Here is a 25,451-nt window from a genome sequence, read left to right as displayed (position 1 = left end):
GTCTCTGTACTTACTCCCCGGCTACAATCAGTCATGCTTGCCATGAGGGTGCAGGGTCTGGATGTGCATGCACACTTTTGATTAGCAGCTGACTCTTCTCTGGCTAGGAGTCAAACTGCCTGTAACAAAGTTAGAAAATGCTCTGGTAATGTGCTGTCTGGGGCAATTTGTCCGTGACAGGGTTGCTGAAGGTACACTGGTCCAGACTGAGTGTTATTCAGAGAACTCCAAAGAAAAAAAAAAGCAAATTGAAGGATGCTGATGCCTCTCTTGTGAGACAGTGATCCAAACATGACCCTGTGTGCCCCTTAAGCCTAATAACTGGTTTTGCCACCCTTGGAATAAAAGAACTGCAGTTAAGTGTTTGTAAAAACTGGCAATCAGTCTTTCACATTGCTGTGGATGAATTTTGTCCGGTTCTTCTTTGCAGAATCGTTGTATTGCAGCCACATTGGAGGATTTTTGAGCATGAACGGCCTGTTTAATGATACGACAAAGTGTTTCAGTCTGATTTAAGTCCGGACATTCAATAAAAGCGCTCAAAAACCTTCCTTTTTAAATTTTATTTAATTGTATTTTTTTCCCTAGCCATTCAGAGGTGGACTTGCTCGTGTTTTGCATATTTGTCCTGCTGCATAATTGAAGTGTGCTCCTGCATTTTGTATTCACTCGGGTTATTTTTGACCAGCAAAGAAAATTTGTTTAATGATTTGGAAAAAAGCAAAAAACTAAAAAACTAACAAAACATTAATTAATGAGGAATGGGGTGAATCCTTTTTTTCACACGACTTTATGCTTTGTAAAAATGTTTCTCTTAAAATGCTTAAACCAGAATTAACTGAAGATCACTAAAGACATTACAGTTCCAATACAGAGCATGCAACTGATATGGATTTGTTGGACTATTTAGTACTATACCTTACATTACACAAGGACCACCACGGTAAAATCTGCTGCCTGGTAGAAAATAAATTGCATAAATTAGCCTCATTCTAGAATTGGAGGACAACTTAGGCCTAATCTTTGCTCAAATACACCATACATACATACACCATTCAAACTATTGCAAAGGCAATAGATTGTGAGTTGTGAGTTTAAAAAAGCATTCATGATTTTGCATGTTAGCACACTTATAAGAAACAAATATCGACAAAATTTAAAAAAACAAAAAAAAAATAATGTAAAAGGGAATAACTTATGATATATTTGGCCTACAACTTGTCAAAAATGGCTTTTGGGAGTCCTCAAGAACTTTTTTGTATTTTAAATCATATTTTGGACCAACTTAAAAAAATAGGTTTACATTTTGTCTCTGGACGAGTTTTTTTTTTTTTAATGTATGTTTTTATTTTTCTGTGCATGGACTGCTTTCAAATTCAGGGGTGGGATAAAAATGTTCTGCAACTGTAGAATTAAACATTAATAATCTGATGTACACCTTTAAATACGTGATTCTGTTGCATAAATGACATATGTTAAATAGCCAATGCAATTCAAGCAACTTTTTTCTGATTTGACACAGAGGAAGTGCAACTGTAAATAAATAAATATTAATGCAGACGGGAAAAGCTGTCTTTTCAGGACAGGTTACAATCCCAGCGTCTTATTTTGGTAACATTCGGAACTCATGCATTTAATTCCGGCTGGCTTGCACTGGTGTGGAAAAGATGGCTGCTTCGGCGGCAACGGCGAGTTCTTCCCCCGGTTTGTGTCCAAATTACGCTGTGATTTGCTCTTTTCTTGAGCGCTACGGAGCGTTGTTGGACTTGCCGGAGCTCACCTTTCCTCAGCTGGAGAGGTATCTGCAGGACACATCCTCAGGTAGGGTAGTAAAAGGTCCCGCTGCTCACGGGGAGGAGGAGGAGGAGAGACTTCACCGCTGCATTAATGATAATGGTAGCGAGCTAGCACGTAGCAGCTAATGTTAGCTGGCTGTGTGTTATTGTGTTGGTTTTTTAACATTCTCCTTCACTTAAATATAACTTAACTCCGCCCTGAAGCTGCCATTCGAGGTAGAAAACACGTCTGTGCTCATTCTGATCGTTATTCAGCTGCAAACGGGCCGAATTATTCGAGGTTTTCTGTCACTTTTTTAGCTTTTGAATTGGGCTTAATTTTTTTCCAAGCAGCCTTTATCTGCCGTTGTAACGTAAAACAACACAACACGCACACAAACATGCGGCCGTGACAGTGCTCGCGAGGCGGTGAACGTGGAGATAGCTCACGCAGCGCGGCGTGGATTCAGTTAAGTGGTCTCCGAAGGTGTCAGTGTGTGAAACGAGCACGGATTTGTGCACTTTATTTACACTTAAAATATTTTGCCTTGTGGTGCTTCGCGCAGCTACCGTCAAGCCACACAAAAACAGAGGACAAACGCGTAGGCGCTTTCAAAATAAAATAACTTAAAGCCTTAGAAACGCAATAGTTTTGCGGGTTACTGCGGAACTATATGCGCGATTTTGATGTGAAATTAAATTAACTGTGACTTTTATTGTTTCCAAACTCTTAACGATAACCACATCATAGAGAACGGTGTTTAAGAATTTCACGGTAATTAAGAAATTGTTTTCTTCTTCCGCTCCCGCTGCTAATTGTGGTCGACTTGACTGTTTTTCTTATCCCGTTGCGTCGATTAGCGCATGCGCGTCCTCATCTGAAAGTGTTCCTGATTGAGTGTGTATTAATTAGCATGTGCCATCACCTCGTGTGTTTTAAAAGGACACCACGGACACATTTTTTCTACGTTCGATATTCCCATTAATTATTGAAAGTTTCAAGCTCAATGCTTTTATTTGATTAAAATTAGACTTTTTAAAAATATATATACTTAAAAAGTATATACTTTTTCAAATCGAGGGAACAATATATGTTGTTATAAGGATACAGTGTGTTGTATTTATCCTAGAGGCCTTCCAGTGCATGTTGGTAAACAGAAAAAGGCGGGCATGTGTAAAGAATAAACTTGTTTTATGGGAAAAACAAAGATAAATAAGGCTCTGTAATGTGTTGACACTGACTCCCGCACAGCGAAGGATAACAGCAAGAGTGAAAGAGAATGTTTACAAGGCGGTAGTGAGACGTGCTATGATCTATGCACTAACAGAAAGACAGGAAGCAAAGCTGAAGGTGCGAAAAGTGAGCAGGATGGGCAGGATTAGGAATGAGTACATCAGAGGAGAGGCACACCTGAGATGGTTTGGATATGTGCACAGAAGGGATAGTGGATATACTTGACGAAGGATGTGGAAGATGGAGTTTCCAGGCAGGAATTAAACAGGAAGACCACAGAGAAGGTTCACTGATGCAGTGAAGGAGGATGTGCAGATGTTCAGTGTGGTTAGTGAGGATGCTAAGGATTAGGTGAGATGGAGGCAGTTGGGCTCCTGTGGTGACCCCTATAAAGAAAGTAGGAGATGAAAATGAAGTATGTCAAATATTAATCCTATTTATCTGCGCATTTTTTGACTTCGTCCTACATTTTATGTTAAGTCAAAGACTTTTTGCTTTGTTTTTGGTTTAGATGGTTTGCTGCAGATGCTCTGATAAATGATTCTTTTGTTGTCAATTAAAACTCTTCATGAGCATCAATCAGAGCGAGCATCTCTCAGACTTGGTTTGATGTAAATATTACAGAGGGGAGACACTTTCATTGCAAAATAATGTTATAAAATAAAAAATGTATTTAATTAATTAAATGTGAGCTTTTAAAAAATGTAAACGAAGATGGAAAAGATGAAGTTAATATCAATAAAATGGGCAGAAGTTCAGTAAGAAAAACATACAAGAATCAGGGTTTTTTTCTTCTGCATTCACATGTTAGAAATTGTCAAAAGGGCCATATTTAGCATGAAAAGCCCAATAGCGTTACATAGACATTGCATACATTGTTGCCTGGGTGTTTTTGTCTGCACTCTGGGTTTTTGTTTTTTGTTTTTTTGTTTTTTTGATCAGCTTTTCCCACGATGCAAAAAATTTCATCTCCAGTCACAGCAGCTGATGCTGTTACCGGACAGTGTTACTTGCTTTACGGCTGTTTTACACTCTCAACAGTTGTAGCATCACACCTAAAATGCCTTTCGGACGCTAACGGGTTTCTCTGTTTTATTGTTTCCGCAGTTCCAAAGCTGCTGGTTGATCTTCACGTTAAGTTGCTGAGGAAGATCGGCAAATCGGTGTCTGCAGACAGATGGGAGAAGTATCTCGTCAAGGTAAGCGGTTGACACGCAGCACAAAAGAAAAAGAAGTACCGCCACAGTGTTTTGGCACAGGACAATCTAGAATATTTACTTAACATTTAAAATAAATAGCGCCATATTCAGACAGCTCCTACTCCATCCAGAGTACCTAAAAGGGCTTCTTTCAGGAAGCTGAAATGTTCTTTCAGACCATTTTCTTTCTGTACTTTCACGACCATTAAGATTAGCCATACATCCAACTCCCCCCCCTTTTTTTTTTTTTTTTTTTTTTTTTTTTTTTTTTTTTTAAACAAACAGCTTTCCAAAAACGTGCTTTTTAATAGAAAATGCTTCCCACATGGTTAAGCAGATGTCTGGTTTTATAGAGATCATCTGGTTATTTAAAAAAAAAACAAAAAAAAAAACTTTAACGTTGCAGCATATCAACTTTGGGATCTACTAAACTGGGACTAGGTTGACAAATTTGGAAAATAAAACCCAGTTTAATAATCTGATGGACAGGTCTGTTTTATCAGAGACCCATCCTGTAGTAACCACTCTAGGAGCCGAAGCTGTTTGCATGAATAAACGGCAGTAATCCCTGCGCTCAGAGTAGAAAAAGGTACTCAGGGGGTGATGTCAGCAGGTAGCATCAGGGTAGCAGGGTGGGCTCGTAATTTTTGCAAGGGGCCGCAGGAGAAACTGTGGCTGTTGTGGAGCCCACACCAATAAGGTGCTCAATGTTAGTGAGATGTAGATGTCACTGTTAGACAATGAAAATGTGAAGCAGGCATAGTAAAGTCATAATTTAATCAACAATTGAGAACAAAATGTGCATGTTTTTGCAAAATTATAAATATGTTATATTATAAATTATGCAAAGTGCTGTTGCTATTTTTGCTCCAATTACATCTTCTGCAGGTATTCAGCTTTTTTGTTTTGTTTTCTTTTTGTTAATTGAGAGAAAATTGAGTTGTTTTTTGTTGTGTTTTTTTTTTTTTTGGCTTTAACAAGTGCTTTAAAGTCAGGTGCAGTGTCTGAGGTGTAAATGTGGGCAGGTGACTGTGACTGAGAGACCATCTGTGTCTGGATTAAACTTCATTACTGAGAACGATTGTTCACATATGAAGGCAAATTCAAAGAGAACCAACATCTTTTGAGAAGGTCTCCTTATGTGTAGAAAGTTTTCGGCACCTGCTGTCTACCAGTTACAAAGATACCAGTTTCATTTATGGTTTCATTTATTTCTCTTTATATTACATCCACTTCAGAAGGCCAAACATTTTTCCTGTCAGATTTGAGCAGCCATTGGCTGGAACACCTGCCAGTTTGTCCCATTTCAGCCATAGCCCTTCCAAGCAACCGTTTACCTCTGTGAAGAAGTCACAGTCCCTTTCACTGAGTGCACTGCTGCCAGTTCCTCTGTGATCTTAAGTCTGTTGCTTACCACATATAGAAAGATGAGAAACTATCCTGTGTAGACAGACAGCACAACTCTCATCCACAGTCAAGGAGAAAAAAGTCACAATAGTCTGTTTTGTTTTTAAACTGGAGCTCCAGATTTCCTGCAGTGTCCTCACCTCAAGCAGTCTTGTTATGGTTCAGCTGGATTGGACACATTCTCAAATGCTTCTTCTGAAAACTTCTTGTATTTCTGGGTGTTTAGTCTCATAATGGTGATTGAAACTGCAGTCCTTAAACACACCAGTCTGCTGTCCACAGACTAAACTCACAGCTTGACCTCCGACTTCAAAAGTCAGTGTTGTTGATTAAAAAAATCTTTTATTAGAGTGTATTTACAGTGATGCTGCATTTGCTTACTCACAGATGAGAATGTAAAAATAAATGATCAGTCACCTTCAAAATCAAAGCAGTAAAAATGTGTTGTCCTTTCCCACAAAACTGCAAAAAACAGTAAGCCATTCTTTGATGGATACTTATCTTTGAATCCTAATTTCACACTGGCTGGTCAGGGACAGCCAAAAGGCCGAATGTGCCCCACAGTATGTACAATGCCCGGGTCTGCTTTTAAGATAATGTTTTTTAGTAGATTTAAAAAAAAAAAAAAAAAAAAAAAAAAGTACAGGGATGGTTAACAATTTAGAAAAAATGAGGGAGAGGAGACAAATGGTCCCAGTAAACCAGCATGTGATGCTCTAAGGTGGTCGCCTCTGTTATTGTTTGCTATAACAATAAAGAACAGTTAAACACAAACATGCAAAAACACATAAGCACAAAAACACTGTGAAATAAAAGAAATGGGCATGACACACATTACGGCAATGTTTATATGTAAAATTTATGTTTTAAATAATCAGAATAGAAGTAACACAGTTTTGACTGGCCAACCTCAGCCTCTCACTCTTGCTTTGTGTTTATTTCTCTGACCAAAAAATGTAACCATTGTTATATTAAGACTTGAGAGCCTGAAATATCATCTTTTTTTTTTTTTTCTACTGTCTCAGAAACATGACACTTTAAGTCAGGAGTGCCCAATCCCGGTCCTCGAGAGCTACCGTCCTGCAGCTTTTAGATGCATCCTTGTTCCCACACACCCGAATCAAATGAATGGCTTGTTATCAGGCCTTTGCCAAACATGATGGCATGCTGAAGAGGTAATCAAACCATTTGATTCAGCTGTGTTGGAGTAGGGATGCATCTAAAAGCTGCAGGATAGTAGCTCTCGAGGACTGGGATTGGGCAGCCCTGATTTAAGTCATCTAAACGGAGGCTCTTATTTATTTTTTACTTTTTGTACTCAAGAAGTAACTGTGTACCCTCTATTAATTGACTAATGTCTCCAGTTTGACTTTTTTCTGAAAATAAAGGTTAAGCATGTGATGTATTTTAATGCCACTTTGTTGTGTTACTTGTTTCCCTTGCAGGTATGTCAGGAGTTCAACACAACCTGGGCGTGGGAACTCGAGCAAAAAGGATACAAGGAGTTGACGGTGGAGTGCAAGACGGGGATACTTAAAGTGAGTTTTTTGTTGTTGGTGGATGTCAGGATGGCCGTCCGGTTTCCTCTCCCCTATTAGATATTATAAATGAACATTTTCTCCTCCACTGGCCCGCTTTTACACACCCGTGTACATGCTGCAGGTATCACCCAAACATAGACGAGTGGGACAGCTGCAAATAGAGCAAAGTTCTCAAGAAGTCAGTCAGATTTAAAGATGTAGGCAAACATGTATTTTAACTTAATCTCCACTTGTTGCTTTGTAAAATAAACCAGGGGTGGGAGGAAGCAGCTAAAAAAAGATTGCCTTTTGTCTAGCTCGAGTCGAAGTACTGGTTCTTCCCAGTGTAGCTTCACCAGCTCTCCACCTGTTGAAGGTTCTGGTTGGGGCAGAATGCAGACTGTGGCCACATAGTCAAACTTTCTGTAAGAAGTCCCTGAGCGAATGAAGTGACCCAGAAGTAGAAGCGTGGTAGCCTTTATAAGACCTGGTTGGGTTAATACATAGTGACGCAGTATCAAACTGTCAACGTAACTTAAGTGATTCAGTCCATGTAAATGTTAAATAATGGTGTATTTTCCCTTTCACACAGGCTGAGGTTTTGAACCTTCAGCTGAACCATGAATATTCAAGTTTCTGCTCTAAAATCTTTTAAAAATATAATTCTGTGCCTCTATGAGGTAGTTTGACTTTCCTTTATTGGGCCTTTCTTTTTTCTGCAGTATTTGTGTGAGTGTCAGTTTGACGACAACGTCAAGTTCAAAACCGCCATCAACGATGAGGACCCAGATAAAATGCGCCTGCAGCCAATCGGCCGGGACAAAGACGGACAGATGTACTGGTTTCAACTGGACCAGGACAACAACGTGCGCGTTTATGTGGAGGAGCAGGATGACTTGGACGGGTCATCGTGGAAGTGCATCGTCAGGTAAAACGGACAGAAACGTCCGTGTGAAATAAACATTTGTTTGTTTTATGTTTTTAAATGTGTGTTTGTCTCTCTCCCTGCAGAGATAGAAACGATTTGGCCGAGGTTGTGGCTCTGCTGAAGACGCAGATTGATCCTGCGCTGTTGAAAAAAGAACAGGAAACGAAGCCTGAAGGTAAAAGAGTTTTTCAGTATAAAAACCAGCAGTTACAATTTTCTCTGGATTGCATTTTTAGTTCAGATTGTTGCAGAAATGTTTAGACTTCATTAGGAACCTACACCTGAATATTTGAATAATAATATCTTTGATCAACATGAGCTGCTGGCATAGCTCACGCTCAGAGCAGTGATTATCACACTTCAGTTGACCTCTCTTGTGCCAGTTAGATCATAATTTTCATACCCCCTTAGCAGCTTTTTCTCCCCCCTTTTGTTTGTTTGTTTGTTTAGCGCTTTACTAGTCCCTAAGGACCCCAAAGCGCTTTACACATTCAGTCATCCACCCATTCACACACTGGTGATGGCAAGCTACATTGTAGCCACAGCCACCCTGGGGCGCACTGACAGAGGCTTGGTGGCGTGGTGCCCATGTGCACTTGTTTCTAATTTAATGCTGGTGTATATACTTTTCTCCTTCATAGATGTGTCTAATTATCTATATAATTATATCATCATCATTATCTATATAAATATCTAAATTTGGAATTAATCTACTAAAAGTATGGTTTGTGGAGGCCACCATCTTGACGCGCCATCTTGAATACAGTGGCTGTTTTGCTGTTCACGTTTTGTTTGTGAATAGAGACTGCCCACATGCGTAGTACACCAAAGGTGAAGAGGAAGAAAACTCGTAGGCATCCCTATGTATTATCACCTGAGAAGGAGGCCAGCATCTGAGTAAAAGCTCAAACTCATCTCCTGAACTGAAATCAGGGCTTTAAAACAAAACATGCTCGCTTATTCCTGATATTGTCACAGCTATCAGCAGATTAGACCTGTGAGCCTCCCGTCTCTGGTCGTTTGACAATGAGGTGGTTAAACAACAAACAGCAACTGGTTAAATGCTAACGTTATGTCAGCTAATGTCAGGCTGGAGTGTCCTATAAATCGCACCTTACAGTTTATTTGCTAAGTATCTGATTCCAGCAATGTTAGATCCAGTGGCTAACAGCAGCTAACCGAGGCTAACAATGGCAAAAACAGCAGCGCGTACCAACAGAAGTTCAGGATAATCTCAACAACTCACCTCAGTATCGCTGTCAGAAGTGAGTTCTGCTGACTACTTGACTTGTATCGGATTTTCACATAGTTTTACGTCCCACAGAGTAAATGGATGAGGACACCAGTCTACTCGCACTTAGATTAATTGAAGCCAGAGTTCTTTGTCCTACAGTGGCCACCGTAGTTGGGATTATGTGCTTAAATGGGAGAAGTCAGAAAACAAAACTCTGTTGACTTTAATGTGCAATCTACTGACACCATTGTGTCTTTAACACTAGATTATCTATGTTGATACATTTCACATGTGCACAATGATAAAGAAATTTAATGAAATTCCAAATGATGTGATGGCTTGAAATATTGCTTCAGACTGTGGAGGCAGAAAAGAGGTGTCACAACCAGAGTAAAGCTTTATTTATAGTAAATGATAAACAGACTGGCACTTACTTTAATTAATCACTCAAAGCTTTTACTACAAGTCTTATTCATCCAGACACACACACACACACACACACACACACACACACACACACACATTCATACAGCAGTACTGAGCACCTTGTCTAACACTAATGAATGAACTGGGAGCACCTCAGGGTTTGGCATCTTGCTAGTTTAGACATAAGCAGTTATCTTGTTTTCATAACTTGGATGACAAGTATAAATGTAAACAGGGAAAGCTTATACTCCACAAGGATTTAACGCAGTAAAATAATTTAGCCCTGCGACAGACTGCTACAGACTGGCGACCTGTCCAGGGTGTACCCTGCCTCTCGCCTGTGGTAGCTGGGATAGGCTCCAGGCTTTTTTTGTGCTATCGAAGTTCGCTGGCTTTCATTCAAAATCTGTTTATCACGAGCACCTACACATTGAGCAACTTAAAAATGATAAATGGCTTCAAGCTCACATTGACACCTGTGGGGCACTATCAGCCACTAAGACAACAGACAAACTTAAGTGTTTTAATATATGAATATTTCATACTTTTAAGGCTGCCTGTTTATTTAAGGGAGATGAACGATACATTATAATTTTACATAATAATATCACAGATGATAGACTAAATAAATATATTTTAGGTAGATGCTTGTGCATTCTCAAAGTCTTATATGTTGAATTGAACTGAGTATGTCATCTGTTCAAAGCCTCTCCCAGTCAGTGCTGTTCTTTCTGCCTGTCTCACTGTACATGATGTTATTAGCACAAACACTTTAAAATGATCATTTAGGACTTTAACAATAATACAGACAGCAATGTAGTCAAACATCTCACAGTTAGTTTTATTGGGAATTAACTTTAACCTCTTAGACCCCCAGGAGTTTTCTGAGCTTTCTGCTTGGAAATGAAATGACCAAAATAAATGAAGTATTTCTCTGCTATAACAAACTCTGTGTAAACAGTCTGGGCATCAAAATACAACTAACACTTGTGAGATGTCATCAGAGGTGTAAATAAGTTACTGTGACTCAAACATAGAAAAATTTTGTTTTTTTTTTTATTTCACTCACCTAATTTATTTAAAAGTATTTTAAAGCATATAACACCTTTGAAAATATACTTTGGTTCACATTTAACTCCAGAAAATCATAAATCAAAATATGGATATTACCTGTCCACAGATTCATGGTGACGTAACTGCTCTTTTAACTGTTTGGTGTCTTTGCTTTGTTTGGTGGTTGTAGAAATGGTTTACACGAGCTTTTAGCTGAGATTCAGAGGTTTCTGCGGACACTACTTATGTCAGGACTTATATTTTTGACGTCTTGTTATAACCGATTAAACACGATCTCCTCCCTTTTGCCCCCATTTTTGGGGGCGTGGGTGCTTAACTAGTTAAAAACAAACAAACATCTGTCTCCTATTTTTGTGTCACATAGGAAAGAAGCATCAATAACTGATGAGAAGACTTAATTTAGCCTTGCTGTGTATTATTGTGGTGTTTGGGGCAGTTTTCTTGTTTTGTGGGGTGGTTGTTTTTTTTTCCCCAAGTGCAGATGAATATCTCTAACAAGTTGATTTGTTCGCGTTGCACATCGTAATTTTTAAGAGAAATGTGTTTTTTGAGTTACACTATATGCATATAAAGCAACCATTTCCTTTTTTTGGTATTTATTTTGTGTGGTGCATTTTTCTCTGTTTTAACAAAAGGGAAAGAAAGTTCATTTAACTCGACTTAAGATGATTTGTTTTAATTTTTAAATGATCTTACTGAGGTGATGCAAAGTGAAACATGCATTCTTTTTTTTTAGGTAATGTGCTGGAAAAGCTTGAAAATGGACCTTAAAAGTTTTTTTAAAAAGTGCTTGAATTTGACCCTGAAAAATGTGTATGAACTCTGTCAAAATAAACCTCATATTAATCGACATTATTCTACTTTGAGTATTTAAGTACATCAGAGCTCCTAGTAGCCATTTAATCTTTTTGTTCTCTTTTTTTTGTATTTATTTTGTTACAGGTGAGACCAGAAAGACTGAAGATACATCAGATGAAGACAGCAAAGACTCCACCAAGTCAGTCTCTCCAAAGCCGGAGAGCATTGAAAAAGTAACTCAGAACACGAAATCTGAAAATTCAGAAGCAAAATCTGCACTAAATGGTGTCATTGAAGGTAAAGCGGAGGCAGAGCTCGACTCAGAAAATGTCAGTAAAAAAGCCCAGAACATCAAAGAAGAGCCGATGGAAGTTGTGGACACTAAATCTAACTCAAGCGAACAAACACCAGCCTCTGAGACGTTGTGTACATCAGTAAAGGAGGAAAAAGGGGAGGAACCGAAGAAGTCCAGTGCAGAGGAAATGCAGCAAGCCATGAAGAATGACCAGCAGGCCAAGATCCCTTTGAAAAAAAGGGGAATGAAGTTCAGTGAAGACTTTGATAAAAATAATGCCGTTATAGTGCAAAATCCATCTCTTTCTAATCTGAAGGAGGCTTCAAAAGACAACTCGACTCCTGACCAATCAAAGAAAGCGTTGAGTATAAATGATCATATTAATGGGGAAGTTGCCCAATCAGAAAAAGGGTCACCAGAGCGAGTAACAGAAGCTGTGGAGAAATCTGTCGACATTAAAGAGAACGACGCTCCGACCACCGACGAGGAGGTTAAAAAGGACGAGCCACAGGGAGTCACCTCACACCAAGCGGATTTGGAGAAGAAAACTCAAGATGAAAAGGAAACGGAAAAAAGGGAAACATGCGAGTCTTCGCTGCCCCCGACAGAACAGACACCTTTATCTAAAGAGATAAATAATGCAGCAGAGAAATCCTCTAATCACGAAGAGCACGAAGAAATGAAAGAATCCAAACCAGCAGACACAGAGGAGTCTTGTAAGGTGAACAAGACAACATTAAAGGAAAGTCATAAAATATTAACTGCTGATGAGTCAGGGAACCTAAACTTAAATCATGAAGTCGAATCCAAAGAAGCCGAATCAAAAGTTTCAAAAAAATCAGAGGAAAAGCTAGACTGCACAGACATGGACACGTCCGAGTCGAGTCAGACTAAAGAAGCCGAGGCGCCCGAAAGTATAACGCACAAGCAAACAGATACGAGTGACTCTAAAGAGACTGGATCATCTGAGGGTAATGTAGAGAAAACTGATAGCTTTGCTCTGGAAGAGAAGCCTGAAAGCTGTAAGACAACAGAGACACAATCTGCAGACACACCAGAGAAATCTGTAGACTCTGAAACCTCGGAATCAAAGTCTGTCACTAAAAAAACAAGTGAGAAAGCGGAGGAAACAGCCAACACTAAGGAGAGCGTGGACCAGCCTGTTATCGAAAAGGTCGACAAGTCAGACTCATGTAAAGCTGCAGAGAAGCACGATGGCATCAAAGATGCAGAGACGGCTCCCACAGTCTGTGAGACAAAGACGGAAAAGCCAGAAGACATAAAGAAAACTGTCAACTGTGAAGATGGTACGGTACGTGATGCTTCCAAGATAAGCGACTCTGTGTCTGGGCCTGTGGCTGCAGAGGCACAGGGCGCAAAACTCGATGTGACAAAACCACAAAAAGATGACAAAGCTGAGATGAACTCTGTCGCACAAAAGCCAGCAGAGCAGCCATCTGAAGGGCAGGATAAAACGCCCAGCCCTGTTGAGAAGACGGATGCCTCCGATGAAAAACCTGAGACTGAACAAGAGAAGGATTCTGAGAAAAACCCCAGCGCAATCGAGGCAGAGCATCCATCATCAGATAATAAAAAGGATGCTGACAGGGAAAGTGAAAAGGACACTGATAAAGAAAAGCTTTCAAACTGCAAAGAGGACTCCACAGCAGATGAACTCTCAAAAACTGAGGAGAGTAAGGGCAAAAGCGAGGATGTGGACTCTCAAGCGAAAAAAGATGTGGCGAATGGCAGTGAAGCCCCAGCAGATGTTCAGGAGGAGGATGTCTGCCGGAAAAACAAGCGCCCAGTCAACCGAAGGAAAGTTGAGCTCCAGCGGGAGGAGCGACAGGGGGACTCAGAGTCCGACACAAACGTGGGGAGATCCCTGCGAAGATCACCGAGGATCTCTAGGCCGACGCCAAAGGCAGTAGAGATCCAGGACAAGAAGCAGGAGAAGTCGCAGGCGCCTCAGAAGCGCGACGAGGAGAAGGGTGAGAAGGAAAAGTGTGAAGACGAGGAGGACAAGGAAGAGGAGGTGGTGAAGGTCGTTAAGAAGAAGCCAAGAGAGAAAAAGACGGATCAGGAAGGCCAAACCAAACCCAAGGTAAGACCAGGCATTCATTCCATGCACTGTATACAAAAGATGGACATAGACACTGTGACATTATTCCACATCTGAAACTTAGAGGTGAATGAGGAACTGAGGGACACCGGCACTCATGATAGTCAGGAGTTAAGCCCACCCTAAGGTGTAACCTGCTTCATCAGCCTTTCTGACTTTTATTGGGGAATTTAAATTGATGACCATAAGAAAAAATATTAAGACTTGAAATGTCTTTCCTGTAGATTTCTGTAGTAGTGGTTTCTACCTGGTGGGCCATGAAGGTCCTGCAGTCCTTAAACTTGGGAATAACCTTTTTTTGCAGCCAGTGGAGTCGCCCTCTGCTGGCCACCAGAAAGAATGGAGGCTTAAGGTACTGCAGCCATGGCTTTGTCCATCTTTTATGTACAGACTGGTCATTTTCCAGATTGCACAGCTCTATTTTTCCTCCGTTAACATTTTCATTACTGCTTGTTTTAGGCGAGAAAGAGGCGAAGGGTTCGGTGGTCCAACACTCGGACGCGCCGCAGAAAGAAAGACTCGGAAGACGAGGACGAAAACAGCGACGAGGAGTCCAGCGAAGAAGACGAGAGCGAGGAGGAAGACGACAGCGATGAAGACTACAAGGTTGAGCGTACAAGAAAGAGGCGGAACCGTAACCGAGAAAGACGAAGCTCGGACTCCTCGACCTCATCCGACGAAGATCTACCTCCCAATGACGACCCTTGCAAACACTGCGGTCTTTCAAATCACCCAGAGCTGGTGGGTAACATCTGTAAAATCTCACCCGCATATATTTATATTGAAAAGAGACTCAAATTATAACAGCAATGAGAGACTGGAATATTATCCAGAAAGGTTTTAACAATGAGACTTTAAGGGTGTTATTGAATCAGGGGGCAGTTTTTAGCCGTGAACTTGGAAAAGAAACAAGTCCTGAGGCTCCTCCTAGTGGGGAGAAGGCAGAACAACGCTTTTTTTTTTTTTTTTTTTTTTTTTTTTTGTTAGATGTAAATATAGCCCAACATTTAATATCAGTACAAATATGAGAGGAAACTAGGGCAGCTGGGGAGTTTTTGGTTAAAGTCTGAAGCAGAAAAACGCCTCCTAACCGACAGTGATCTCACATAGAGTAGCATCAACGTCACTTTTTGGCAAGCAGGAAAAAACAGCCACTGATTTATTTCCTCATTACTGTAGTTTGATTCTATGGGTTGTGCTAACTTTGCACTCTTCTTTCTTTGTTGAGAGAAATGCTTTTGTTGTGTTACGATCTGCCTGTATCTCTTTCTCAGATCCTGCTGTGCGATTCGTGTGACAGCGGCTACCACACAGCCTGTCTGAGGCCTCCGCTCATGATCATCCCCGATGGAGAGTGGTTCTGTCCACCCTGTCAGCATGTACGTACCAGTCAGTGCACTCAAAATTAAATGTATAGTTAGCTCAGTGTTTCTACATCTGTGGGGCGTCAACGACCGGGAAGAAAAAGACAGCGTAAACCACAAGTAAATGTGTTTTTAATGTAGATTAAAATAATGCAACAAGAGTCCACTGATGCTGTTTTTCACGTTTTTTTTTAAGAAGTCTTAATGATGGCTTTAAAACTTGTGTGGTGTTTGATATCATGACGCTGAAGTGCAGTTTGAGAGCTACTGGATTAACTAAAGTTCAAATGTATCACTCGCCCCCCTCTGTAGAAGCAGCTCTGCGACAAACTCGAAGAGCAGCTCCAAAACCTCGACGCTGCTTTGAAGAAGAAGGAGCGGGCTGAGAGGAGGTGAGACAGTTTGTGTTTCAGCTGCTGTTGAATTTAACATTTTGTTTTACTTTGAAGCCAGTGGTTCCCAGTTTGGGTATGATTTTGAACCATTCCACATTACATACATATTTTTAAGGAAGGTAAACAGTCCTTTAGACGGTCTGCGTTTCCGCTGTGGCACAGACGTAGCAACAGCATCTTCCCACAGATTTGAGTGGAGATGGACAAATATAAATACAATACAATTTGAAAGTAAAATTGAATCAATTTTTGTTCTATTTCCTCTCTCTGATTTGAAATCTCTCTGGACTTCAGCAGTGGTGTAACAGGTCTTTCCAGAAAGCAAGAAAAAAAAAAAAAAAAAGCCTGCACCTGTTAACTGTTAGTTTTTCACCTGGCTTCATTTGGAGCTTGTTGCGGTGGTTTCCCGTTCAGTTGAGGAAGAAGGATTTTGTGAACGCAACCTACTTTTTGCCTACAGTGATGTAACGTGACAGGAATCATTTGTAAGTCAAATGGTGATTGGTTGGTTGATAAGTGGGCTTGACAGGAAGTAAGCAGCAGTAGAGTTCACCATAAAGGGAAAGCAATTCACAAAAATGTCACAGAGCTGCTGCAGAGTAAAATTTTTCATTGGTTTTAACATTTTAGAAGCTAAAACAAGAATATCCCACAGGCATGTTTCTCTGTACATTTTTGACACTGCCCCCTGGTGGTATTATACAGCTGTGCACAAGAATAGTGCACACCCATGGTGTTGCCTTGAAGGTGCAGGACTCCCAAAAACCATTTTAATTCCTGTGCTGGAAAAGATCTCAGTGTTATGTAGTATTATGAAAATCCTGTCCACTTTCTGTAGATGTGTATTCCAGCTTTTACTCTGAAATTGCAGCTCTTTAACTAAGTACTGCAAAGCTTTTACAAGTTTGCACTATTTGACAAACAGAGGACACTCGGATTAACTTTTTTGTGTGATCATCTTACTGTGTTTTGTCCTTCTCCAGGAAAGAGCGTCTGATTTATGTTGGAATCAGTGTCGAGAACATCATCGCGCCCTCTGTGAGTACTTAGTGAGGTCATGGGGTCTTAAATAAAAACAGAAAAAACATTGACTGCTGCTGATGTTTGTGAATGTAAGTGACGCTGAACTCTTTCCAGGTTGAGGTCGAGGAGGAAAAACCAGAGATCATTATCAAAGAGAAGAAAGAAACAAAGAAGAGTAAGAGCTGGGGTCGGAGGTCAACGAGGGCGAAGAAAACCATCAGCTACAGGTACGAGACATACTATTTTGCTGCACGTTCAGGCAACCAGTCCATATCAGTTGATGTTGATGACATCAGTGTTTGTAGCTAGTAGCCAATCACGGATAATATATAATTTCTATAGAGCCGTAGTCATCATAAGAAAATCTTGCCTACTCCACAAACAGTTGATGGCCTGGGTTTGTTGGATAAGCTCGATCTGCCACAGTGTGGGGAGTTGCATCTGCCTGCCAGATGTTTTCTTTGGGGGGGGTTTGTTTTGTTTGTTTGTTTGTTGTTTTTTTTTACCCTAAATAAATCATAAAAAAGATTACCTATTATTTCCAGTATCTAGAAAATAAAAAATCGTAAAAGGTTTTGTTTACTGAAAACAGACCCTGGTCGACATGGTGGGTGCTGAATGTGCATCTGTGTGAGATAAATGTTATCACATCTCTTTTGCTGTGAGCCACTTTAGGGTGTTTTCACACCTATAGTCGGTTTACTCTGGCCCAAATCAGTTTGTAAACTTCTAGCTTTTTCCTTTGATTTGGTTTGTTTTCACACAGAGAAAATTCTACGTTAATGTTCAGTCTGCTTATTGGCCAGGAGTGTCTGGGCCCGACCAACAAAAGTAAACAGGAACAGGAAGGTGCTGTGTTCTGGGGTACTCAAGAAAACGGAGAATTTAGGTTCATTTCAAAGCTCGTTGCTAGCCTGTAAAGACCTTTGCAGCTCTGTAGTAGTTTTTATTTTTCTTTTCTTTTCTTTTTTTTTTTAAAACTCAAACTTGTAATGTACACCTAGTCGCACCTAGTAGTTGGTTCGGATCGCAGTCGGATCAGGTTTGCACCATAAACAATTGTGTTGACTTCGTTTGAAACTGCATTAATCCCACCCCCTCTAAAAACTCTCCGTGCGGTTGTTTTGGTCAGCACCTGAGTGCGATTGCCAAACCACAGTTTGATTTAAACGGACTAAACGCTGCAGGTGTGGAAACACCCTTGGAGTCAGTCGGCAGTTGGACAGGTGATTGTGTTATTATTGGCAGAGACGCATTTAAATTCTCCAGGCAGCAAAAAATATTCTTGTCTGTGTTGATGTAAACTTTGCAGATTTGATGAGTTTGACGAGGCCATCGAGGAGGCTATCGAAGAAGACATCAAAGAAGCAGAGGGTGGAGGTAGGAGGAGAAGAAACTGTACTGTGTACTTTGCTGAAAATATTTCTGGCTCTGAAGATCAACCCAAAATCTGAAGCTCATTTAACATGTTGTATCCGTCTTGTTTGTAATGCAGAAGAATGTAGCAACTTGTCATATTTACACAAGAAGCGGTTCAAATGTGAAAGATGTGAAGTTTTTAATATAACTGAGGTGTTTTTGCAGGAGCGGGTCGGGGTAAAGATATGGCCAACATCACAGGGCACAGAGGGAAGGATATTTCTACCATCCTACAAGCCGAGGAGGGCAAGGAGAACGGCCAGCCGCCGCGACCCAGCGCCAGCCAGCGCAGGAAAAAACGCCGGCGACTCAACGACCTGGACAGCGACAGCACCGTGGACGAGGAGGAGAGCGAGGAAGAGTTTCGCCTCAGTGAAAGGTACAGTTTGACTTTTGGTTTCCAATCTCATAAATCTGTCAGTTTTGTTCACCAGACGCTGAACTCTCTCTGCGTTCGCTTGTTTGCTCGGATGCAGCTCAGAAGAAGAGTTTGTTGTGACGGACAACGACACGGAAGCTGAATCGGAGGCAGACTCCAACAACAGCGACTTTGGCAGCAACGGCAGCGGTAGGCATCGAAAGTCTTCGCGGAGCAGACTGCTGACATGCAGACGGAGCTCCAGAAAGCGGCGGCGACCGAGAGGGTACTCGGATGATGAGGAGGACGAGACGGATGATGAGGACGATGAGGATGAAATAGGTATATCTGTTTTACGTGATACTCTTTTTACTTATTCTCTAAAACCTGAAATAAAGAGATGACTACAGGTTAAAAGGTGCAAGTTGTAGTTGAGTTGTCTGCCCCACAGAGCATCTTTGCTTATAACCAGAAGCTTCAGACCTTAGATCGCTTCTGAAACGCTGCTATTACAGTACTTAAACCCAGAAATTACTCGCAGAGACCTAACACAAATATTTGAGGTTGGACCCCCCGGTAAAACTATAAACAAGACTAATGATAAGCTCAACTAGTAACTAGTACACAAAACTGCAAAGAAAGTTAAGAGAAAAGACCAGTGCTGGTGCAGGAAAGAGACCCAGCATTAACCCTGCTCTTGATGGTGAGCCTCCTTAGGATGAACTACAGAAACGGAGCAGGTTAAAAAGGGGATGCGTCTGGGTACACTAGCAAGTCAGAATTACAGTTTAAATGTCTGAGCACAATGTCATTTAAAATTTGTTTCTAAGAATATTCCTGCTGCAGGTCATCCTCTGATTTTTAACCGCTTCTTTGTTGTTTTTTGTGCGTTTCTGTGCAGTGACCGAAGGCTCCAGTGAGTACAGCGACAGTGATCTGGATATGAGCCGCCGGCGGTCGAGGCGAAGCCAGAAGAAGCAGGTCAACTACTGCGAGACGTCCGAGTCTGAAGGCTCTCAGGCCGAAACCAACCGGGCCAAAACGAAACCCAGACGTCAGCAGGAAAGCTCCGACAGCGACGGTCAGTCAGAAACACTTGAGTGATTGATTAATCTATTTAGATTAGTAATTAATCAGATGAGTTAAAAGTGTGGAGAGCAACTTTGGTTTCCACTAATTTATCTTAAAATATTTTGTGACTTACAGTTAGAGGTAAGAATAAAAATCACCTTTCAAACTCACTGGGTCTCTATTAATAACAAATCATTTAAAACAAATACAAAAGTTTGGTGTCTTTCTAAAAAAGAACTTTTTCATCCAGTTTTGATAATATTCAGCAGATTGCAGTATCTAAGCTTTATTAACTCCCTCCTGTACCCATGACATCTCTTTGATCTTAAAATAGTTAAGACCAGAGTCACCACATAAATCACACCAGCTTAGAGACTGGTTCATGACCATCCGGCACACCTGCCATTCACGAGGGAAAACTTCCGTGTAATTTCTTTGGATGCTTGCACATTTACTGTTAGTAGAGGTGATGGACTTACAAACGGAGCTGCTCTCTGAGCTGTAGTGAAACTCAAAAGTATGAACCAAACCATAAACTGAGAAATTTGCATAACTTTTACTGCGAAGGCGAGCTTTTACTGGTGACCAGCAGTAGTACACCTCAGTCTCCTTGTAGCCACACCTATGGTATCAATTTAAAAGTCTTTTTCTTTTTTTTAAGTTGACCTCTGACCTCTCTGAGATTTTAACTCATCCAAGATTTTTGGTAGTTTAGTTTTTTAATAGTATCAATTTGAAACTCCTATGTGGCCTCATTGTTGATTTGGTGAATGACCTTTTATGGGTGAGGTGTTTAAAAACTGCAGGCAACCCCAGCAATCTCCTAGAAACCAAAGCAATCGCTGGTGCTGGTGCTTTTTTTTTTTTTTTTTTTTTTTTTTTTTTTTTGTGCCAAACAGTCTTTGCACCCTGTGAGATGGCAGACAACTGTCAAGCAATGAGCTCTTGATGTCATGTGAGAAACTTCAGTTTGAACCCTGACAAAGTCCATTCACTTTCAGCACCATGGACAGCGACAGCAGAGAAGTGTTGGTTTAATGTCTTTTAGAGATGAAGCTGATTCAACCTTTTCCTCAATTGATTTTAAATTCTGACTGTTTGACACACACACACACACACACACACACACACACACACACACAGTCGTATTTCATTATTTGCATCAGTTTTAAGTTGCTGAGTTTTAACTGATTGAAAAACAAAACTCGTAAATGAGGCAATGTTGACGTGAACGTGATTGATGACAGCAAGACTAAATGTGACTCTCGTTTTCTCTTCCCAGCGAGTTTCTCCAGAGACTCCGAGGAAGATTCGAGGGATTGGAGGTCGAATAGAATCTCATCGGAGGAAGATTCCCGGCAGCGACGCAGACGCCTAGCGCTAAAACGCAGGAGAGCGTCGGAAGATGACGACTCCGACGATGACTCGGACGAATCTTCCGAGGAGGATCGACCCATCCGTAAACGAGTGAACCGCATCGACTCGGATGACGACGACGATGACGAGGAGCAGCAGGAGGAGAAGCCGAAGGATAAGAAAGCAGAGGAGGAGTCAAAGGGAACAAATGCATTGGACTGCGGCCTGGTAGAGCTGCCGCCCGCCAACGGGCAAAGCCCCATAAAGAGCCTCGAGGGTATCATCAACCGGCCCGCTGCCACCATCGCTACCATCACCGCTCCAGGCATTATCCCACATCTGGAGCCGCCCAAAAGCATCAGTGCCACACCGGCTGCTGCCATAGCACCAAACGGGCTGGTGGGGCAGGACATTGCGGCACAGGACGATGACGAAGACGACCTGTTAGGAGTCACAGACCTCGTGGACTACGTCTGCAATAATGAACAATTGTAAAAACAAAAGTGGTGTACTGTTTGTTTGGGTTTTTTTCTTTGTTTTTTTTTTTGTTTTTTTTTGGTGGTATTGTATTTTTATATTGCTTAACTTTATTATTCCCTCCCATGCCAACAACTCCTCCTCCATGTCCGTTTTTCTCATGTCACCTGGAAGCCTGGACCCCACCCCCACACCTCCAGTGTGACGCTGTCCCCATGGGATCCTGCAGCCAATAAGTGCACCAACATATCATTCCTCATTCGTCTGGAAATAACCAGTTGACCCGCCGAAGCACCGTCGTCCCCCCGGGTTGTCGTCATCGTTGTCCTGTTTTCAGTTTTGGTTTTGATCACTTTTGGCTCTGAAACTGGGGGAAAAAGTTAGTCTGTTTGAAAGCTGAATAACTTTAAAAAAAACAAAACGAATCATTCCATAATTGGCACCAAGTTCTGGACATCTGTTTATCATTTTATGGCTTTTTAAAGAAATGCAATCATATGTTGATTGAAACGCACTTCACCGGGCAGGGTTAGATGAGATGATAGACGCGGCCGTTTAGCTCTGCACAAACACGGCGCGATGAGCTACAAGAAAGCGGATTTAGCTTGTTAGTCTGCTTTAATTAACCAGCTGGCACGCTGACCTTTCACAGCAGCTTTTAGCACCAGATGTTTTTTTTTTTTTTTTAACGTTAACAAACATGCTTCCAACGTTACAATCGACGAAAGCCGGGGCAGTCGTGGTGCGGCACTAATTTAGAGGTTTTTGTTCGTTAATACTTTTAAAACAATGTATGTTTAATTTCCTAAACATATTTTCAGTCAAATCCACCTGTGGGCATTTTTAAAGCTCTTTCAAGCTCACTAATTAACCCTTTATGCCCCATTTGTTGCAGGAGGAGCTTTAGAGGAGCTACAGGTTGATTTTCGGTTTTTAGGCTTCGTGCTGCGCTAACATGAGCTACTGCTTCATGTGAGGGATGTATTTGATAAGTTATTGGTTCTTTCTGATCATATCTGGTGTGTATTTTGTTATTAAACCACGCCCCCCCCCCTTTTTTTTTTTTTTTTTTTGTCAATGCTAATCAGTCAAATATAACCCCCCCTTTTCATCGTATGAAGGTGTGAATGTATATATGTGACCAACCTTCGTTCGTCCCCCCCTTGAACCTAATTTTTTGTCGTTGAATGTTAGAGTAGCTTTTGTATATTGTATACATATATAATTATTTTAACTACACGCGCACTGCCATCAGCATCAGAGGTTGAACTTTCAGGTTATAGTTTGTTTGGAGAAACCAAATCAAAAGGTGAAACTCTCCTTCCCTCCTGATCCAGAATAGCCTCTTCTCATCGCTTTCATGTGATTCATGGTTTCAGTAAATCTATTTTTTTGTATATCTAAACATTTATTTGTTGTTGTCTCTTTGAGGAAATGATGTAAAGTGTCTTATTTTCTTTGTGGGTGGAGATGCCTGCAGGTCTTTAGATTTTTAGTATCTTTAAATGGATGAAGGAGTGTTAGGGTTTACATTAAAGAATGGGGTTAAAATATCCAGAAAAAGATCACCTAGTTGAAGCAAAATAACTCCCTGGTTTGACTTTTTAAAAGCATCCTTTGAATATATATATATTTTTTAATGTAGACATAATACTCCTTCGTTATAAACAACACTCGGCTCTGAAAGCCTGTTTTCTCTCTTATTCCACTCCCCTGGATCTTCCTGTTTCCTCTGACATGAGCCGTTTCCATAATCCTGAGCTCAGGTTCGGATCAGATCAGGATCATGAAAACCAAACGGTTTTAAAGCGATGTGTCGGGTTGCAGGGGAACGGGGGGAAAAAGGCAAACCAATGACTTCACTGACCTCTGCTGGAACCAGTCTGTGTGTATATCTGTAGTTTTTGCTGTAATATATTTAGAGGCATTTTTTTAACCATGGAAAAATATATCGAGCAATTCTTTGGGATTGCATGAGTTTCTTATAGTTTTCTTTTGTAGGGAAGTAATATTGGCACAACAGTGTTTTGTAAGAAAATCGCAAAAAACAAAACCTCTGGCATGCTTTCAGGATCTCCTGACCTGGTGCATTTGTGCTGAGGGACTCGTGAAGTAGGCGTGTTAATTTGCAGTGAAACTGCATACGGGGTAAGCATGCGCTGACGTGCTAAAGGCGTGTTACAGAAGCTCGAGGGGGAAGAACGGGACGTCGCCGTGGAAAATAATCAAGGACTGAGAGGGAGTGAAGCCTGTTTGTAAAATATTTTGTAAATTAGTCTCAGCATGGTCTTCAGAGGATAAACCACTATTTATCATACCGTTTTGATACTGGCCACGGCCAAAATGACTTCCAAGACAAAAACCTATACGTGCCGCTTGCACAGCATAGGCGTCTATACACGATATTTAGCTTTTAGATTAGCTGGGCAGAATATAGAAACCCGGTTCTACAGACGTAACAGAGGTGCGTGTCCTGGTGGGTCGAGACGGAGCAAAGGAGTGTCTGTGTGCTGTGTGTAACCCTGTTTATATTCTCCACAGAGATAAGGAGAATGTATAAATGTGTATCTCATGGTTATGAAATAACCCGTAGCGAGACCTGCATAGGGATGGAGAGAAATAAAAGCTTAATAAAGAGAAAGAGGAGGTCGGTGCCAATGACTGAAGTGTTAACAGTTTCCTATTTACCTCATGATGAATCTGGGAGGAAAGACACCCTGTCCACTGTGTATAGATCCTCGTAGACTGGTTGGTGATGTTTTGTCCGCTCCCTACATTTTTTTTTTTTTTTTTTTTAACTTTACTGTTATTTCTTATGAATCCGATCTTGTACATTTGTCATAATAAAATGGGTTTTAAGCCTGATGTCGACTGTGCTCGTTTTACAAATGCAAAACATGCACAAACAGCTGACCCTTATAATGCTTAAAATACATAAATGATACGTAAGAAAATAAAAACAGGCTAGAAACGAGTTGCAGTTGCACCCTTTGTTTGAGCTGCTAACAAGACATGAACATGTACCAAAAAGCCCTTGACCTCCCTGTCTCACAAACACATAAGAATAAATAAATACTGAGCCCACCATAGAAAAACATTAAAAACTGAATTAAGGAAGAAGAGACTCCCTGAAAACATTAAATAAATGCAATAAAGCACAATGTATAATAAAGCAGTCTAAACCTGGAGTGTTTATCGAACCTTGTGGAAATTTTAAAAAAGTAATTAAATATAAATTTGCATATATGAGCTTTAATTTCTGTCATTTTTGCTACATCTGACATTTTATTGTTTAGCTTAAATAAACATTAATATATAAAGGGGTTAGGGTCAGCTCTTCAGGATGCCTTTTCCACAGACGTAGGTCACAGTGACAAATTGTCTCACTGTGGGTTTTACCGCTGACTTTGGGGAAAATTAAAAGCCCCGACCTGGAAGTTTCTGGTCCTAAAGTGCAGACGACCAAGGTTTAAAAACAGCTTTGTTAAATCTGTTGCGTTGACGCTTCTAATAGGCCCATAATATAAAAGCAGTTCAGATCCTTCACATGACTGTCACACTATTGACTATTTTATGTATTTTATGACTATTGCTCCTTTTGTCTTTTTTTGCGAGGTGACCTTGGGTTTTTGAAAGGCGCCTTCAAATAAAATGTATTATTATAGTCATTATTATTATTACTAATTATTCCATCTCCAGCTTAAGTCACTTTCTCTTAAACAGGAAAGGCTTCTGAATCAGCACAGATGAGCATACAGATACTTCACAACTTCTCCCAAAATTCGGAAGTTCTTTATCAGAGAGTTTGGGAGCTCTCTGAAGATCCCCAGTATTAGACGGCACAGCTGCAAATATTTGGTGGTCTGGTTTGTGTTTATGCATTCACTTGCCGACCAAAAGATCACCGGATCAATAGCAGCCAGACACACAGATCCTCGTATCTCTTACATAATAAAGCATGAAAGTCCACTTAAAG

The 25,451-nt window shown here is 40.8% G+C and overlaps 1 protein-coding gene across 2 annotated transcripts; it reads left to right on the top strand.

Annotated features, from left to right (window-relative positions):
* Positions 1-1,633: 1,633 nt before the first annotated feature.
* On the top strand, positions 1,634-24,340 carry rsf1b.1 (remodeling and spacing factor 1b, tandem duplicate 1). Of its 2 annotated transcripts, XM_040032471.1 has the most exons (17): positions 1,634-1,821; positions 4,117-4,208; positions 7,061-7,153; positions 7,858-8,063; positions 8,147-8,238; positions 11,740-13,994; positions 14,317-14,364; positions 14,472-14,753; positions 15,287-15,391; positions 15,689-15,768; positions 16,755-16,809; positions 16,909-17,021; positions 18,107-18,174; positions 18,379-18,592; positions 18,690-18,913; positions 19,473-19,652; positions 20,925-24,340. In XM_040032471.1, exons 1-17 carry the CDS (start codon positions 1,668-1,670, stop codon positions 21,491-21,493), a joined length of 4,830 nt encoding a protein of 1,609 aa, XP_039888405.1. In that variant the 5' UTR covers positions 1,634-1,667; the 3' UTR covers positions 21,494-24,340. The 2 variants fall into 2 exon arrangements, with proteins under 2 accessions (XP_039888405.1, XP_039888406.1); XM_040032472.1 differs by lacking the exon at positions 14,317-14,364 and having other exon boundaries at positions 1,635-1,821.
* The last annotated feature ends 1,111 nt before the right edge of the window (positions 24,341-25,451 follow it).

The sequence above is a fragment of the Simochromis diagramma genome, unplaced genomic scaffold, assembly GCF_900408965.1.
Source record: "Simochromis diagramma unplaced genomic scaffold, fSimDia1.1 OVJJ01000216.1, whole genome shotgun sequence".
In the NCBI taxonomy this organism is placed as follows: domain Eukaryota; kingdom Metazoa; phylum Chordata; class Actinopteri; order Cichliformes; family Cichlidae; genus Simochromis; species Simochromis diagramma.
Note: the sequence above shows the minus strand (reverse complement) of the source record. Positions and strands in the feature narration are given on the sequence as shown.